Raw genomic sequence first — 18,237 nt, forward strand, 5'->3', positions numbered from 1 at the left:
AAAGAACCAAAGAGTAAAGACATCACACATTTGAAACCATTGGGGTTTGACAGCTATATGATGATGATGGGGGCGAGGGGGGGGGTGTTGTCACGTGCCGTGTATTGTCGGGGGGAGGGGGGCGTACTAAAGGCCACCAGGGGCCGCCAGTGGCCCACGGGCCTTGCAATGAAGACCGCCGGCACAGCGACACAGCCACAACATCTGGCCAGCGCGGGGTGCTCAACAAAACCCAACCCCACAGGAGCTACCAAGACCCGGTGAGATCGGGCCACGTTGAAAGTGATTTTGGTGGCAGGTAAATGATCGGATACGAAAAAAAACCCGTCTCGTCCGCACAGGCCAGGGGTCAGGGGTCAGCAACCTGTGGGCACCGGAGCCCCCTGTGGCCCTTTCAGGGCTGCTCCGTGACTTTGTTTGCCGAGGACCACCGCCTCGCATTCACCGCATGGATTGCGGCTCTTGAAATGCCGAGTTGTTTTCACACCGAATTCCAACAAAAATGTCTCTTCTCAATTTGTGTTGTTGTTGCCGACCCCCTCTGTTGATACTTATTGAGTGTGCAGGCAGTGCAACTGCACCGGGGGGGGGGGGAGGCAATGGCTGGAGGGGCCCCGTACGCAGAGAGGTCTGCACGAGTCCCTCGTTGAGGGAGAGTGATGTGTGTGTGTGTGTGGCTTGCTGATGGTGCCCGGGCAGCGATGGTATAGCGGTTAGCTCGCTGAGCAACGAACCCGGCGACCAGAGTTCGAATATTGATGATTATTATTTTTTACCGACCTCGAACACAAAATGGCTCTTCGTGTTATTTTGGCTGCTGACCTCCTGACATAGACCTGGGGCACGGGGAAGATGGCCGAAATTAAACGTCAAGCAAATAACTGTAGAGAACTCCGTTCGTTGTCTCCAACGTACAATTACGATATTATTATTAATACTACTATAGTCCGTCAGCCTTATTGCTTTCCCAGACGAATATTGTCCAGCAGCATTTTGTTTTTGGCAGTCTGCAAAGCCTGAACCGGTTCCGACATCCTGCTTCTGATCAGCCGGGTAAGGCTTGTTAAACGAGCGCATTCTATCGAAGCGGCGCTTTGTGGGAAAATTAATGTTTGATTTGAAAAAAAAAAACCGCGCGTACTCATCTATTATATAATTACAATACCCATCCCCCCTCCTCCGCCTCTGATCTCTGTACCTGATGGGTTCAGTGATGACGTCGTCCTGCTGCACTATTTAAGACCGAAAACAGGTGGATTGCTTCACTCTTCTGCCAAATTGTTTGATGATGCTGGATGTAATTACCGGCGAAACGTCGTACCACTCAAATTGTAAATGTTGTGGATTTTACTCTCCAACACACCGGTGGGCTGAAGCAGTAACTAATTGGCGTTTTGTTTACGTGACCAAATCCCTGACGAATTGGCTGTGTCGGGTGGTGGAGTGTTACGACACATTTCTACTAACGCGATCTAACACAAAAACCTTTTTTATTTAGAGGGCCCACCCCGCGTTCTGCGGTGTTGCTTCATTGCGAACCACTGCCGGTATTATTAGAGCCCGAACTATACACCCTGAAAACACAGCCAATGCCTCGGACCCATAAGGTCTTATATTTCCACGACTACTACGACGACGATGATGATGATGAAGAGGAGGAGGATTATCTTGTGAGCATGTTTGGTGTAGAATGTCAAGAGAGCGGCTGCAGAGACGCTGTGGCCCTTCCTTACCTCCCCATTGCCGCTGCAGCTTCCAGGTCCGTGACACACACGTTGGTCAAACGTACAGGTGACTGCCTCTCGAATAAACGACCTGCTGTCTGAACATGTGCCCACTCCACTGCTGGATGAGTGTCTCCCCGCGCCGCGTGGATCGTCGCGGTTATTCGATCTTGCTTCAACGCGCCTGTCGGTGCCGATTTTGTGATGGCCGGGAGCATCGAAGTGCAGTACAACAATGGCTGTTGCTGTACTGAACGCTGCTCTCTACCCACCACCACCACACATCCCTGTAGCCTACGAACACGTGGCATTGGGGGGCGGTCGCCCATTCCAGCATTAACCAGGATTCAACCCTGTTAGCTTGTGCACGCGAATTGCTCATATGCGCATGTACTGTACTGTAGGTGTACGGCTATTATTGTATGTACTGTATGTTGAACTTCTTTCGCACTGTACATAGCCAACTGTGTTGATCGTAGGTGCGGGGGAAGGACAACAAACTAAACATAAAAAGCAGTTCTAAAGAAAAGAGTTTTCCATCGAGATTTAAAGGTGCATAGCTCCAGTGCCTTCCAAATATCGGAAGGAAGAGCGTTCCAGACGGCCGCAGAAGCGCATCTGAAAGCGCGCGATGCGGTGACCGCCTTTGTTCGATGGCTCAGCCAAAAGCCGCTGCGCGTGGTGGTTCATGCACCTTGACGAGACCAGAAAGGTACCCGTGGTTCAGTTGTGGCAAGGACTCCGTGCGTGTGCAACGAGAGCGAACACTCATTGACTCTTTGCCGTGCGGTGGCACCTTGAAGACTCCGTGGCGGTATTCACAAGAGCAGTCGGGTGATCGCGCGTACATGCGCGACATCTCACAATCGAAATGTTTAACCTTAGGGGCGTCTAAATCGTAACAGGTATATATAGTACGGTATCTACAATGTTTATATAGGGGGGGGGGGTGTTAAAATGTTAGATGATGAATCTCAATCAACGGGCGCTGCCGTGGTTAAATAGAAGGGACAATTCATTGCTCGACGTGCACAGATGAATAGACGAGTCTCTCTGGGCGCTCGTGTGCCGGTTGATTTACGCGTGGAACAGCTTATTTGGAGATAACTATAAAGAGGGAGACAGAGACGGGGAGTGGTGGGGGGGGGTGACAGAGCGAACCTCGTTTCAAGACCGCCAATAAACAAAGTGCAAACAAACACGAAACCGGGCTACGATAAGTGTCTGCATGGCGATCCGACTCCCTGTGCCCGTGGGTGGCCAGCACAGTCAACTAGAGCACACACCTCCCCATCAGTCAAGGCGGCTTATGGACCTTGCGGGGTGAAGCCGGAGATGTGGCGGTGGTGGCGGCGGTGGTGGTGGTGGAGGCGGCGGTGGTGGTGGAGGTGGAGGTGATGGAGGTGGCGGTGGTGGCGGCGGTGGTGGAGGAGGTGGTGGTGGAGGTGATGGAGGCGGCGGTGGTGGAGGTGGTGGAGGGTTGAAAGCGGTGGCAGGGGGGGGGGAGAGTCACACTGCCATGCGGAGCGGGTAGGGGTAGCGCTTAGCGGCGCTGTGCTACGAACCCGGCGACCCGAGTTCAGAATGAGAATATGTATTTTATACCGGCCAACACCAGGTGAAGATTATATCTGAACCGGTCCTGGGCCTCCTCTAGGTCGACTCAGCCGCAAATGACCCCGATGCGGTGTGTATACATCGCCGCTGTGGAGACAAAGGCGGCCGGGCGCTGTGTTGGCCACCCACCCTCTCTCGTTTGCTGTGCCGGCCTTCATAGGTGCTCGCTAACAGCACTTGCCTCACCAGTCTATGACGGTTAAACGGGGGAACTTTGTCTGTGTACTTGTGTACGGCTGATGTAGGTGCAGAGCCACAATGGCTTTTTCAAATTCAGGCGCTCAAGCCAAGATAACAGCGTGAGGAGCAGCAGAGTGCATCACCGCTGCGTCGTCTCCTTCGTATATGTGGATCGGGCATTGCGTCGTTTGTTACTGGCTGCACGGTCTGTTCCGTGCGGATGGCGAGGTGGGGCAGAGAGACGCTGGCTTGGGGGGAAAAAGGGGCACTCGTTCAACATAGGTCACGGCGTGCGTGGTGTGCGGACAGCTGTAGGGAGAGGCAGTGCAGCAAGGAGGTTGTTGATGGTATTTTTTGTTGTTTTACCACGGGCGCAAGAACAAACAACAAAAACAAAACGACCAAACGGCCAGCGACAAACAGCGGCCACGCGTCGGCTTCATCGGTGAGGGTTCGTACGCTTGTTGCATCGAGCAAGGTTATTGTTGTTGTCTGTTGTTGTAAGAGCTTGTAAGTGAAGTTGTTGTCTGTTGTTGTAAGAGCTTGTAAGTGAATGGTGAGAGAGATGATGATGATGATGGGAGGGGAATTCCAAAGTGCAGCGGTGGGAGGGAAGAAAGAGCTTCAGTATGGTGCTTGAGAGCTCTCCCCTCTGTTTACATGTACGTATGTTGAACTTATTTTGCATCGTACGTAGCCAAACGGTGGTAATCGGAGGTGCGAGTGAAGGACAAGAAACTGCACGCGAAAGTAAGTTCTAAACAAATGAGTTTTCAGTCGAGATATAAAAGTGCACAGCTCTCAGTGGCTTCCTAATAATCGGAAGGGAGGAGCGTTCCAGACGGCCGCAGAAGCGCATCTGAAAGCGCCGCGCGATGCGGCCACCACCGCCTTTGATCGCAGCCAAAAGCCGCCGCCGCTGCTGCTGCGAGGATAAGCGGAGTTGACCTGACGCTGGGTTTTTACTGCTTGGCGAGTTCACTCCGCCCGCAGGAATATCGATGCATTCATTTATTTTTTAGATATTTGGCCGAATTTAAATGGCTTTTGCATTGCGCGGACGCCCGTGCAAAGACGCACGCCGCTTAGCTCGCTGAAGATGCGTAAGGATACGGACACACGGGGCATGCACTCGTATGGCCGAACGTACACTCGCACAGCGCGTTGTTACGTGCACATAATTACACTACCGTGTGTGTATATATAGTTTATATATGTAGTGTATCTATTTGTACATATGTACACGACATTTATGTGAAGCTACCACACGCACAGCCCTATACAGTTGAATATGAGCGACTACATTTGTCTATTCTGCACAGATAAGTATACTTTACACATACATATAAAACACGCAAAAAATCGCCACATTTAGTCGTTGACAATGCAGCTCTAACAGGGAATACACAGAGCAGGCAAAACGTTACGTACAACGACCCATCTCAACGCACCTTCTTCGGAGCCATTTGCCTGAAACGTCAGCCTGCGACAGTACACACACACACAAACTGCACGCCCGCCCTGTTACCCACGCATCGCTAAAGAGGGCATCGTTGCTCGTTGGCCTCTTGCGAGCAGACGAGACTCACACGACTCGAGACAAAGACCCCCCCCCCCTCCCCCGTCGCGTGCACACCTCCTGTAGCGTTAAAAGTCGGTGCTTCGTAACCCGGGGTTCACGCACGCACCCCCTGTAGAGGTTGCAAGACGTGGCCAGGTTTTTTTTTTAGGAGGTAAATTCATCGAAAGAGCAATTTTGTTTCATCAGCACCCTATGTATTTATTAACATTGTTTTATTTTTTAAAAAATACGAATGAGAACCGAATGGTGTTGCAGGGCTGCAGAAAAGGGTTAAGAACCACTGGGTTAAAGGGCATAGAGCGGGCTAAATGAGCGATGTTTCGGGGGGGGGGGGAGCAGGGACCGATGTATTGCGGCCACAGTGCTCCGTGAGATTGCCTGGCGGCAGCGTGAAATCTGTCTGTCGCCTGATGAAGCTGGTCGTAATCACTGCCGAAACGTCGTACTCAAATGTTGTGGCTTGACTCTCCAACACACCGTGTTGCTGTACTAGTGACGAATTGGCCACGTTCGGTTTCCGTGACAACCCTTACTAGTTGGCTGTGTCGGGTGGTGGCGGGTTTAACGACACATTTAAATATTTACGTGATCTAATATAAAAACAACCTGTATTACACTGTAACTATTGTCCATAATGGAAGTTATTTTGGGTTAGATCACGTAAATGTGTCGTTAAACCCCGGCACCACCCGACACAGCCGATCAGTAATGTTTCGTCACGTGAACAAAACGTGGCCAATTCGGTTGTGTGCTGGAGAGTGAACCCACAACATTTACAAGTCGAGTGCCACGTTTTGCCAGTAACTGCAACTAGCAGCATAATCAGGCGACAGCCACATTTGTGGAGACATCCTCCTGGTTCGGTAACTATTCATGTACTGTAACTATTAATTCACAAATTCGGCTATTCGGTGTTGGTTCATTGTACAACAGTGTGTGTGTATACATGCACGTATATTATTACGTGTGTATACATGGAAATAGTGTACACAACATAATATATAGCATACGATAATACCAGGGAGTTGTCTGAATTGCATCCTTGTGTTTAGCGATTTATAGAATGTTACGTTTGGTAAATGCTTAGCCCGCACGGTTTCCGAAACTCCAATCCTCCGCAAGCCCCACGACCACCACGCTCCGTCGTTCCGCGTTTACCAATCTACAAAGACAAAGACCCCCCGTGTAGCCCTTAACAGACTGTTGGGGCAAGTGCTGTTAGCGAGTGGCACCTGATGAAGGCCGGAACGGCACGCGAGGGGGTGGTTGGCCAACACGACGCCTCTAACTCCTCCCCATTCAAATACAAATGAACTCGCTGCACGTGCCCGATGATTGATTGTTAACCACATCCGCTTAGCACCGCTGGCTTACGTACTGTGCGAAACAAGTTCAACATACAGTAACATACGTACGCATATGTATATACATTATCTTTAATGTATCGACCATCTCTAGTGGTAACGACAAGTTAACCAGCACGTGTCTTGGCCCACCGTTCCATGCGGTAACCCGAAGGGTACGCGCCGGGTGCACGCGCGAATTCGTAAACCATGCTCGGTGGGGGGGTGGGGGTTGGGGGGGGTGCTTGGGTTGGGGGGGCGCGGTGGGCTTGGGGGGGGGGGGGACGCGAGGGGAGTGGGGATGGCGGTAGTGGGTTCGCGAGTCGCCGCGTGAACTGACCCGGACGCGCGCCTCGGTGAGGTTGGTCCACACCGCGATCTCCTCCCGCGTGGACATGTCCGGGTAGCGGTTGCGCTGGAAGGTCGCCTCCAGCTCCTGCAGCTGCTGCGACGTGAAGTGCGTCCGCTGCCGCCGCTGCCTCTTCTTCTTGGACGGATCCTCGCCCCCAGCCTCGTCCGCCTTGCCCGCCTGCGCCTTCTCCGTCTCTGCCGAGAGACGGGCGGGACGGGGTCACGGGACGCGGAGGTCGCGCGGACGCAAGCGAGTCGCAAGCGAGCGTTGAGTCGACCCGAGCCGCTCTGGACGTAGAGTCGCGTCGAGCGCTTCGGAAATAATGACGACGCGATGCCAGGCCTGTTGCGGAACTGGCTCGGGCTCCAAGGATCAATGAATCAAATCGATCGGTGTGCGTGCGTGCGTTCCGCGGAGAGTCTCGTGCAGCCAGTTACCCGGTTATAGTTTGCAAGCTAGACCCGTGGTGCAAGAACAACAACAACAACAATGCGTACGGAGGAACAGGTAACGTCGGAGACACAACGCGTCAGATGTGCGGGCAACACAAGTGCTTAAAATAAAAACACTTAAATAATCTAAACACTTAATATTATAAACAGGAATGCGGGGATGGATCCCGCACAGCTGCCGCCGATAACTGGAATGTAAAACTACAACTGTAAACTAAACTGTTTTTGTATTTTTGCGAGGTAAGGCCCACTGAGCTATATACATCTCTTTTCAGAAGCTACCTGGCCACAAATGATAGCTCAACGGAGTTGGCTGGTCATCGCGTGCAAATGTATAGCAGCCAAATACTTGAAACGCGCGATGTTGATTTCCAAATATACAGCAGCAGCAGGCGTCAGGGTCGGGATCGAACCCACGACTTCGTGCGTACCAGGCGAGGTTAGTTAACATCTCCTAGTCACCGTGATGATGATGATGATGAGAGAGAGATGCAAACTCCAAATGCACAGCAGCAGGCGTCAGGGTTGGTTTTACAGCGGCCACGGAAGACCGATCGCCGTGGCGAACTGCGGCTCATCGACGGCTTCGATTGGGTTCCACCTCGGCTGCTACTGCCCAGCGGCTTGGTGCAGGCCCTTGTAGGCGCGTAAACATGATGATGATATATAACATAGCTATATATAGAAAATACACGGTGCTGCAAAAACACTTACATGGGACTATCGTTTTTAATGGAAAAAGAACGCATAATACACTGTAACGTGATAACAAATGTCATGTTAATAGCTTCAAAAAGTCTCCACTTGTTCGCCATCGTTGTCAGCACGTGGCCTGGAATCTTCTCCAGGTGGTCTCCAGAGCCTGGAGGCACGTGTCCTGTAGCATTGTTGCAAATTCTCGGAAGCGTTAACATTTGTTTTGAAGCACCCTTCATGTCGTTGCACTATAAGGCAACGATTCACCGTCACAGCACATGTACACGCATAGACACAGACAACAACGCCCGATCCTCCACCACTATAGCCATAACAAACTTCTGGGTCACTTACACACGTACACGTAGTACAGAGACTCAAAAAAGACAAAGCTTTAACGGACTGTAGAAGCAAGTGCCGTTAGCGAGCACCTATGAAACGGGGTACACGAGGGGGTGGGTGGCCAGCAACCACGCCCGACCGCCTTTGTCTCCCCGGTGGCGATGTTTACACACCGCACCAGGTATTAATTTGAGGCTGAGGCGACCTAGGGGTGGCCCGGGACCGGTTCAGATAATTGTCACTGGGTGTTGGCCGTGAGCGGGAATCGAACCCGGGTCGCCGGGTTCATAGCGCAGCATAGCGCTAACCGCTGCACTACCGCAGACACACACACATATATACGTACACAGCAATATATTTCGCACACACATCCATACAAAGACAAAGGTCCCACGTGTAGACTTTAACAGCTGTTCGCTTTGGGACAAGTGCTGTTAGCGCTCTTCAATTCGGGCCTGCATTAAGCGATGCTGTGGCCTGACACCACACCCGGCCGCCTTTGTTTCCCCAAGCACTGTCGATGTAATTTTTTTTACTGGCCGCTAATTGTTAGCCGTGATCGGGATTCAAACCCAGCTCGCCGGGTTCCTAGTGCAATGCGCTAACTACGCACATACACACATATATACAATATATGTTTTATTTATCTTGGTTCTTTCGGTAAAGTCACGTGACTTTACCGAAAGAACCAAGAATAAGAATCCCTGCAGTCACGAAAGCTTTAAATCAAAATGTTTTATTTTGTTTAAAATTTACCAGGTGTAAGGCCCACTGAGCGATGTAGCTCTTTTCCAGAAGCGACCTGGCTATCACAAATGATAGCTCAACGAAGTGGCTTATCACGTGGACCACGATAGTTGCCAAATACTTTTAACGCGCGTTGATTCTATATTTGGAGGACCCGGAAAAAAATTCCAAGCGACCACGGGGAGAATATGCGTCAGAGTCGGGATCGAACCCATGACCTCCTGTATACCTGGCGAGGTAGTTAACATCTCGCCCCACGTACACACAGACGTGTACCCATACACCGAGCGCGTATAATTGGATGTACATTACATTAACTGCCGGCTCAATAATTACGCACACGGTCCGAGCAAATTTCAGCAATTAAGGGCAATGCAATTTACCGTCGTAAAATTATACACATTCATTATACATCGTTCGTCTATTGAAGGCAATGATTTTAATCTATCATTTTGTTGTATAAGCCCCCATTTCGCATTGCAGTATTATGATTATACTTACACTAGTATGTATAAAAAACCTATGACCTATATAGTCGTAAGCTCTGTGATTGACGGGTCGTCATTAGGACGTTTAAATATCTCGCAGGGGCAATTTACCCGCGTCGTCGCAATGCTGTTAATTAATTCACGTGTGTCGCCTTTGAGTTATTTCTCTAACGAGATGTCGGTCATAATCTGCCTTAATGACATCCAGGAACTGAAGAGGCTCCGGGGACGTGGAGCGAAACGTCGGACATCACGCATAAGCAACACGGGGAACAAGTCGGCGAGATACACAGCATTGGGTCTGTAGACCTCCACATCCACATGTCGAGGTGGTGCAGCGTGTACAATGTGATACGCAAAGATAAATATCCCCCTTGTAGCCATAACAGACTTGTGGGGCAAGCGCTGAACGGGACGCGAGAGGGGTGGATGGCCACACCAGAGGCATTTCTCTCCCGAGTGGCGGTGTACTGTGTACATGTCCGGCAGGCGATGTACTGTGTGCATGTGCACCAGGCGATGTACTGTGTACATGTGCACCAGGCGATGTACTGTGTACATGTCCAGCAGGCGATGTACTGTGTACATGTGCACCAGGCGATGTACTGTGTACATGTGCACCAGGCGATGTACTGTGTACATGTCCAGCAGGCGATGTACTGTGTACATGTGCAGCAGGCGATGTACTGTGTACATGTCCAGCAGGCGATGTACTGTGTACATGTGCACCAGGCGATGTACTGTGTACATGTCCAGCAGGCGATGTACTGTGTACATGTCCAGCAGGCGATGTACTGCGTATATGTCCAGCAGGCGATGTACTGCGTATATGTCCAGCAGGCGATGTACTGTGTACATGTGCAGCAGGCGATGTACTGTGTACATGTCCAGCAGGCGATGTACTGTGTACATGTCCAGCAGGCGATGTACTGTGTACATGTGCACCAGGCGATGTATTGTGTACATGTCCAGCAGGCGATGTACTGTGTACATGTCCAGCAGGCGATGTACTGTGTACATGTCCAGCAGGCGATGTACTGCGTATATGTCCAGCAGGCGATGTACTGCGTATAAGTCCAGCAGGCGATGTACTGTGTACATGTGCAGCAGGCGATGTACTGTGTACATGTGCAGCAGGCGATGTACTGTGTACATGTGCAGCAGGCGATGTACTGTGTTCACATGTGCAGCAGGCGATGTACTGTGTACATGTGCAGCAGGCGATGTACTGTGTACATGTGCACCAGGCGATGTACTGTGTACATGTGCAGCAGGCGATGTACTGTGTTCACATGTGCAGCAGGCGATGTACTGTGTACATGTGCACCAGGCGATGTACTGTGTACATGTGCACCAGGCGATGTACTGTGTACATGTGCAGCAGGCGATGTACTGTGTACATGTGCAGCAGGCGATGTACTGTGTACATGTGCACCAGGCGATGTACTGTGTACATGTGCACCAGGCGATGTACTGTGTACATGTGCACCAGGCGATGTACTGTGTACATGTGCAGCAGGCGAGGTACTGTGTACATGTGCAGCAGGCGATGTACTGTGTACATGTGCAGCAGGCGATGTACTGTGTACATGTCCAGCAAGTATTCAATTGAAGCTGAGTCGGCCAAGGGAGAGCTCAGGACCGGTTTGGATAATCGTCACTGGTGTTGGCTGTGAGCGGGAATCGAACTCGGCTCGGCCAGGTACATGGGAGCTGTGCGCTATCCACTGGGCACCTACCCCCTCCCCCCCACAATAGAATATGTAAAAAACGTGACTCACCTTACTGCCCAGGTGGTAATCGTTACCATTACATTATATGGATTGATAAAACATAAACCCATTCTGAGCACGAGTAGAGACCGCGCACCGCACTTGTAAACTAAATGAATTAATCTTTTTTATTTTAACGTATGGCCTGGTGAGCTACATAGCTCCTTTCCAGATGCGACCTGACCACGAATGAAAGCTCAATTAAGTGGCTCACTGCGCGAACATTTAGAGTAACCAAATACTCTAAACGGCGCATTGATTCTAAATGCGGAGGACCCGGAGAAAAATTCACGCGACCACGGGGAGAGAAAGAGAGAGACGCGCAACCCCACGACCTCCTGTATACCAGGCGAGGGCGTTAACATCTCGCTTGTACAGAGCAATAGAGGAGAGCAATAGTCCTGTACGATTGAACACCCCCAACCCCGACTTCCCCCCCCCCCTACCCGCGTCCTGACAGCGGTTATCGATAACGTCCCAAAGCGAGCTCCGAGGAGTCGCGTTATGACCGCCGATCAGTAGCGAAATCAAAATGGGAAATCGGAGATGTTAAAACTGTAAGAGAGAGAGAGAGAAACCCCCCCCCCTCCCGTCGCGCGGTCTTCCAAGGGCGCTCGCTGCTGGAGTCGTTTAGCGGTGATTGATGCGCTGGGCCGTAAATCGAGTCCCGAGCGGAGGCCCCCGTGTACACGCTCGTGCCGTAGCAGCGCAGCAGCGGGGGGGGGGGGGGGGGGGGAATCTCGCCCAGCTGGTCGCTCCGATCACCGATCAATGACGACCCTCCCATGTGTGTGGGGGGGGGGGGTCGTCATTGATAACGAAATGCAAAAGTTAACCTTGGAACGTATTTACGCTCGAACTGCGTCTTCGCGCGCGCAATTCGCATTGGGCGGGATGGGGGCGGTGTTAGCGTGCCTCTGCTACGACCCGAGTTCGATTTTGCCGCTCACGGCCACCTCCGATTAGCACGGTTGGCTCCGTACGGTGCGAAAGAAGTTCAACATACATACGGACATACAACTCCGGTGGCGATCTTCTCAGCCGGTCCTGGGCCTCCCCTTTGTTGTTTGCCTCGACCTCAAATTTGGTACGTGGTGCGGTGTATAAACGTCGCCACTGGGGAGACAAAGGCGGCCGGGCGTGGTGCCGGCCACCCACCCCCCCTCGTGTGCCGTGCCAACCTTCATAGGTGCTACTCGCTAACAGCACTTGCCCCAACAGTCTGTTACAGGCTTCTCGGGGGATCTTTGAAGGTGTAGAAACACGCGCTCTGAATACCCGAACACATTCGTCCTGAACATACGCGCGCGGCCTTGGAGGTGGGAGTGTTTTTAACGTCGCTAAGTAATACGTGGGCGTGAGTGCGCGTGCGTGTATGCTCTGGCTGGTCGTGCATCTTAACAGCTGCAGGCGGGTGCATGCCAGTGAAGATGGTGACACCGCTTCCCAGTGAAGACGGTGACACCGCGTGCCAGTCAAGACGGCGACACCGCTTGCCAGTGAAGATGGTAACACCGCTTCCCAGTGAAGACGGTGACACCGCGTGCCAGTGAAGACGGTGACACTGCTTCCCAGTGAAGATGGTGACACCACTTGCCAGTGAAGACGGTGACACAGCTTCCCAGTGAAGACGGCGACACCGCTTGCCAGTGAAGACGGTGACACCGCTTCCCAGTGAAGACGGTGGCACTGCTTCCCAGTGAAGACGGCGACACCGCTTGCCAGTGAAGACGGTGACTCCGCTTCCCAGTGAAGATGGTGACACCGCGTGCCAGTGAAGACGGCGACACCGCTTGCCAGTGAAGATGGTGACACCACTTGCCAGTGAAGACGGTGACACTGCTTCCCAGTGAAGACGGCGACACCGCTTGCCAGTGAAGACGGTGACTCCGCTTCCCAGTGAAGATGGTGACACCACTTGCCAGTGAAGACGGTGACACTGCTTCCCAGTGAAGACGGCGACACCGCTTGCCAGTGAAGACGGTGACTCCGCTTCCCAGTGAAGATGGTGACACCGCGTGCCAGTGAAGACGGTGACACCGCTTGCCAGTGAAGACGGTGACACCGCGTGCCAGTGAAGACGGTGACACCGCGTGCCAGTGAAGACGGTGACACCGCGTGCCAGTGAAGATGGTGACTCCGCTTGCTAGTGAAGACGGTGACTCCGCTTCCCAGTGAAGACGGTGACGCCGCTTGCCAGTGAAGACGGTGACACCGCGTGCCAGTGAAGACGGTGACACCGCGTGCCAGTGAAGACGGTGACACCGCGTGCCAGTGAAGACGGTGACACCGCGTGCCAGTGAAGACGGTGACTCCGCTTGCCAGTGAAGACGGTGACACCGCTTCCCAGTGAAGATGGTGACACCGCGTGCCAGTGAAGACAGTGACACCGCGTGTCAGTGAAGACGGTGACTCCGCTTCCCAGTGAAGATGGTGACTCCGCTTGCCAGTGAAGACGGTGACACCGCTTGCCAGTGAAGACGGTGACTCCGCTTCCCAGTGAAGACGGTGACACCGCTTCCCAGTGAAGATGGTGACACAGCTTGCCAGTGAAGACGGTGACACCGCGTGCCAGTGAAGACGGTGACACCGCGTGCCAGTGAAGACGGTGACTCCGCTTCCCAGTGAAGACGGTGACTCCGCTTCCCAGTGAAGACGGTGACACCGCGTGCCAGTGAAAACGGTGACTCCGCTTGCCAGTGAAGACGGTGACTCCGCTTCCCAGTGAAGACGGTGACTCCGCTTCCCAGTGAAGACGGTGACTCCGCTTGCCAGTGAAGACGGTGACACCGCGTGCCAGTGAAGACGGTGACACCGCGTGCCAGTGAAGATGGTGACACCGCGTGCCAGTGAAGACGGTGACACCGCGTGCCAGTGAAAACGGTGACTCCGCTTGCCAGTGAAGACGATGACTCCGCTTCCCAGTGAAGACGGTGACTCCGCTTCCCAGTGAAGACGGTGACTCCGCTTGCCAGTGAAGACGGTGACACCGGAGCGCGTGCTACGACTGCCGTTTACGTGCCCGTAATTGTTTGGCGCCAGTAGCAATCGCTGCCCGTGTCGGTTGCACTGCCTTCATGTGCGCACGCAGATAGCCACGTGCGTTGAGCCGAGCTTTAAACGCCACAACGTGCAACGCGCGCGTAACACACCTCGGGCGCGCAATGCGTACACATCCTGCCATAGATAATTCATCGAGACAACGCAGCTCCACGTGTGGTTCATATCGGAGGATACGTGTAGCGTTCAATTTGATGTTGTATACCGCCCCGCAATGTATGTTCCGTGAAGGAGCATTTCCTGAAACGTCGCCTGTTTATATATTGGTGTTCAACTTTACGGCCACATACACGGTGTTATTGACGAATGCGTTGAATTTTAGTTTTATATATGTGATAGACATTATCACATATATATAACATTGTGCGCCGCTGTGGGCTCTCATACGGAACAAATGTTGTACGTCCTCTTGCCAATAACATCAGGCAAGCAAGTAAACAATTGTTAAACAGGCCACACACTGCTGATGAGACTCAGAAAAGTCAAAACCTGTGTGGGGTTTGCCTGAAAGCTTTAAACCAAATGCCACCAGGATAGAAATAAAAACAATTTGGTTCACAGGCCTCATACATAGGCTGGTGAACCGCAACGTTAGTTCATGTTATCGTCACACGGTGAAATGTGTGGGCGTCGATTTAAATTGCTATGTCGTCATAATCATTTGTCCTCAACACAACTGCATGGGTAAAGCTGTAATTAATAACATACACACATCTAATTGTATCTATATTCTTGAAATCTATATCTTCCTCGACTACTCAGCCAAAGTTTCCATCCCGCATATCGCCCAGTGAACAGGTAACACACGAACAGTGAGCAGGTAACACACGAACAGTGAGCAAGTAACACACGAACAGTGAACAGGTAACACACAAACAGTGAACAGGTAACACACGAACAGTGAGCAAGTAACACACGAACAGTGAGCAAGTAACACACGAACAGTGAGCAAGTAACACGAACAGTGAACAGGTAACACACGAACAGTGAACAGGTAACACACAAACAGTGAACAGGTAACACACGAACAGTGAGCAGGTAACACACGAACAGTGAGCAGGTAACACACGAACAGTGAACAGGTAACACACGAACAGTGAGCAGGTAAAACACACGAACAGTGAACAGGTAACACACGTCTAGTGAACACGTAACAAAAAGATTAAACTGTACTTCCTTTTTTTTTCCTAGGTATGGTCCACTGTGCTCTACGGCTGTTCTTCAGAAGCGACCTGGCCATTAAAACTGATAGCCGAACGGGAAGTGGCTTACCGGCACGTGGAAATGCATCGCAGCCGAACACGCTGAACGCGTGATGTTGATTCTAAATTGTGGAGTGACAACTCCAGAGGAACCGGAGAAAAATCCACGCGACCACGGGCGAGGAAAGAAGTGCAAAACTCCAAATATACAGCAGCAGGCTGAGCCCACGACCTCCTGTATACCGGGCGAGGGCGTTGACAAGGAGAGGTGCGGGGCAGCCGGAATCCGTCCTCGTGAAACCGACACAAATTGCAACGGGGGCGAGGTTGCACCGCTCTGTAATTTAAGCGCCGCGATCGTACCCCGTGATGTTAAAGGGCGCATTATACGCGGCAGTGCAACGGGACTTGAGTCGAGTCGCTTGGTTCAGCCACCACCACCACCACACATCAAACACTACCACCACCAACCACCACCACACATCAAACACCACCACCGCTACCAAACCACCACCACCCCCCGTGCGCGGATAGAGAGCGTGTATGGACAAGTGTGTGTGCGTCTAGGAGCTCGCTAACAGCACTTGCCCCAAAAGTCTGTCCGGGAGCGGTAGACGTGCACCCAAAGTCTGCTAAGGCTATACGGGTGGGGGGGGGGGGTCTTAGTCAGTGTTGGCGTGGAGCGGTCGTGTGAGCGGTTTAATCGCTGCGCTATAGACCGGGCGAACCGAGTTCGATTTCCGCTCACGGCCACCAACACCGGTGACGATTATCTGAACCAGGTCCAGGGAACCAACCCGCCCCCCCTCCCAGGTCGACTCAGCTTGACATGAGTTACCTTGTGCGGTGCGTAAACGTCGGCAATGGGGAGACAAAGGCGGTCGGGCGTGGTGCCGGCCACCCCACCCCCTCGTGTGCCGTGCCAGCCTTCATTAGGTGCTACTCGCTAACGGCACTTGCTCGAACAGTTTGTTCAAGGCTGCACGGGAGATCTTCGTCACGTCTGGGCATATACCTGGCACGTACGCGCGCGTGTGCGTGTCTGCGGTCTGTACCTATGCACAGTTCGATGTACATCTGGAGACTCGGACGCGCAAGTACAATGCGCACGCGATTTGACGCATGTACCGTGCAGGTACAAAAGTATACAATATACATATAATAATAGACATCCTGGATATGTTTTGCAGAAATATGTCCGATGTGTTTGTAGCTGTGGGGAGCGGTAGCGCAGTGGTTAGCGCACGACGAACCCGGCAAGTTCGATTCCAGACTCACAGCCAACATCTGTGAACTTCTGAACCGATCGGTCTGGTGCGGTGCGTAAACGTCACCGCTGCGGAGACAAAGGCGGCCGGGGCGTGGGTGCTTGTCACACAACCCCGTGTGGACCTTGATACCTGTGTCTGTGCGTATATATGTACAACGCCAGACGCAAACACGCCCATGTGTAGCCTCCGACTCACTCGGCGGTGACGGAACTACAAGAGCGAGCAATGCGAGCGATATTAGACACGGGCGGTCGAGCAGTGGCGCTCTTATTCTGAGTGTAGCGCACAGACTCTGTCGTGTCAGAGAGCGTAGCAGCGTTGGTCACGTACGGTGCGAAAGAAGTTCAACATACGTGAGAGCCCAAATGATAGCCCCCCCCCCCGCCTGGCCACCCCCGCTAAGGTGTGAACGTGTTGTGTGACTCCTTACGAAGTGCCGTAATTCCGTTACCGTGAAATATGCATCATATACCTCTGCGCACTAATAATGGATAATGCAATGAATGTGTTTAGAAAGTATATGTATATCTATAGACGACAATTTATGAAAGTAAAACATTTATTTTTTTATTTTTCATCGCTGTAAAAATGCGTCTTGGTTCATTGTTAGTTAATTAGCCCCGGTACATTATAGTCAGTATATAATGTGTTGCTGTGTCAGTGATCTCAGTTTGATTCTACAGAATACACACATTTCAGTTGCTGCAATGACGGGTATATGCGACTTATTGGACGTTTCGGCCAGCTGACCTCCTTCAGCGCAACAAACGCACGTACACGGAGTGTTAACGCAACACGCATACCCCCCCCCCCCCCAATTCACACGCGCATTGCGTCATGTGTTAACACACGTGTGACTCGGCACACATGCGTGTGAGTTGAGCACACGTTGCGTATGGAGTTTCTGACTGACCTCACGGACAAGAGAGGAGGAGGCATGATGATGACGATGACATCATTTCATTATTTTAGTTCGCAAGCGCCGTTCGACGCACGCGTTATTCAAATAATCGGTCACGTTACGACCAACCAAGTCTCAAAGGGGAACCTTCAACAACAAACTCATTTGCCCAACTCCGCTCGGAACAATTCACAAACGCGACGCTTCAGCTCCCCGCCGTGTGTGGTCCGGCAGACCTCTGTTGCTCTCACGCAAACTATCTCCGATTAGCACGGTTGGCTGCGTACGGCGCGAACGAAGTTCAACATACACACACACACGCAGACTCTCTCCGACGATAACAGCTGCTCGAAACCGCGAGGATAAAGCCGCCGTAGACATCGCTTTGTAAGTAACGATATAATCGGTACATGCATGCGGTGGAACATTTTTAAAAAATATATATAATTGACAGCAAAGGCATCGGACTGTGTGTACTTAATGAGAAGGACAAATATACTCCTCTCGC

The 18,237-nt window shown here is 52.0% G+C and overlaps 1 protein-coding gene and 1 long non-coding RNA gene across 4 annotated transcripts in view; one reads left to right on the plus strand and one right to left on the minus strand.

Annotated features, from left to right (window-relative positions):
• The window catches only part of LOC116940295 (pituitary homeobox 2), a 65,965-nt gene that overhangs the window by 9,562 nt on the left and 38,166 nt on the right, over nucleotides 1-18,237 (minus strand). For all 3 annotated transcript variants that reach the window (XM_032949916.2, XM_076065704.1, XM_032949915.2), the window contains one exon: nucleotides 6,787-6,992. In XM_032949916.2, the coding sequence (XP_032805807.1) occupies nucleotides 6,787-6,992 (206 nt within the window). The remainder of the gene's footprint in view (nucleotides 1-6,786; nucleotides 6,993-18,237) is intronic.
• Nucleotides 9,726-18,187, plus strand: LOC142924118 (uncharacterized). The gene is made up of 2 exons (XR_012941279.1): nucleotides 9,726-9,822; nucleotides 15,547-18,187. It is a non-coding gene; the product is annotated as an uncharacterized LOC142924118 (long non-coding RNA).

The sequence above is a fragment of the Petromyzon marinus genome, chromosome 8, assembly GCF_048934315.1.
Source record: "Petromyzon marinus isolate PM22_M1 ecotype Great Lakes invasive population chromosome 8, UKy_Petmar_22M1.pri1.0, whole genome shotgun sequence".
NCBI lineage: Eukaryota > Metazoa > Chordata > Hyperoartia > Petromyzontiformes > Petromyzontidae > Petromyzon > Petromyzon marinus.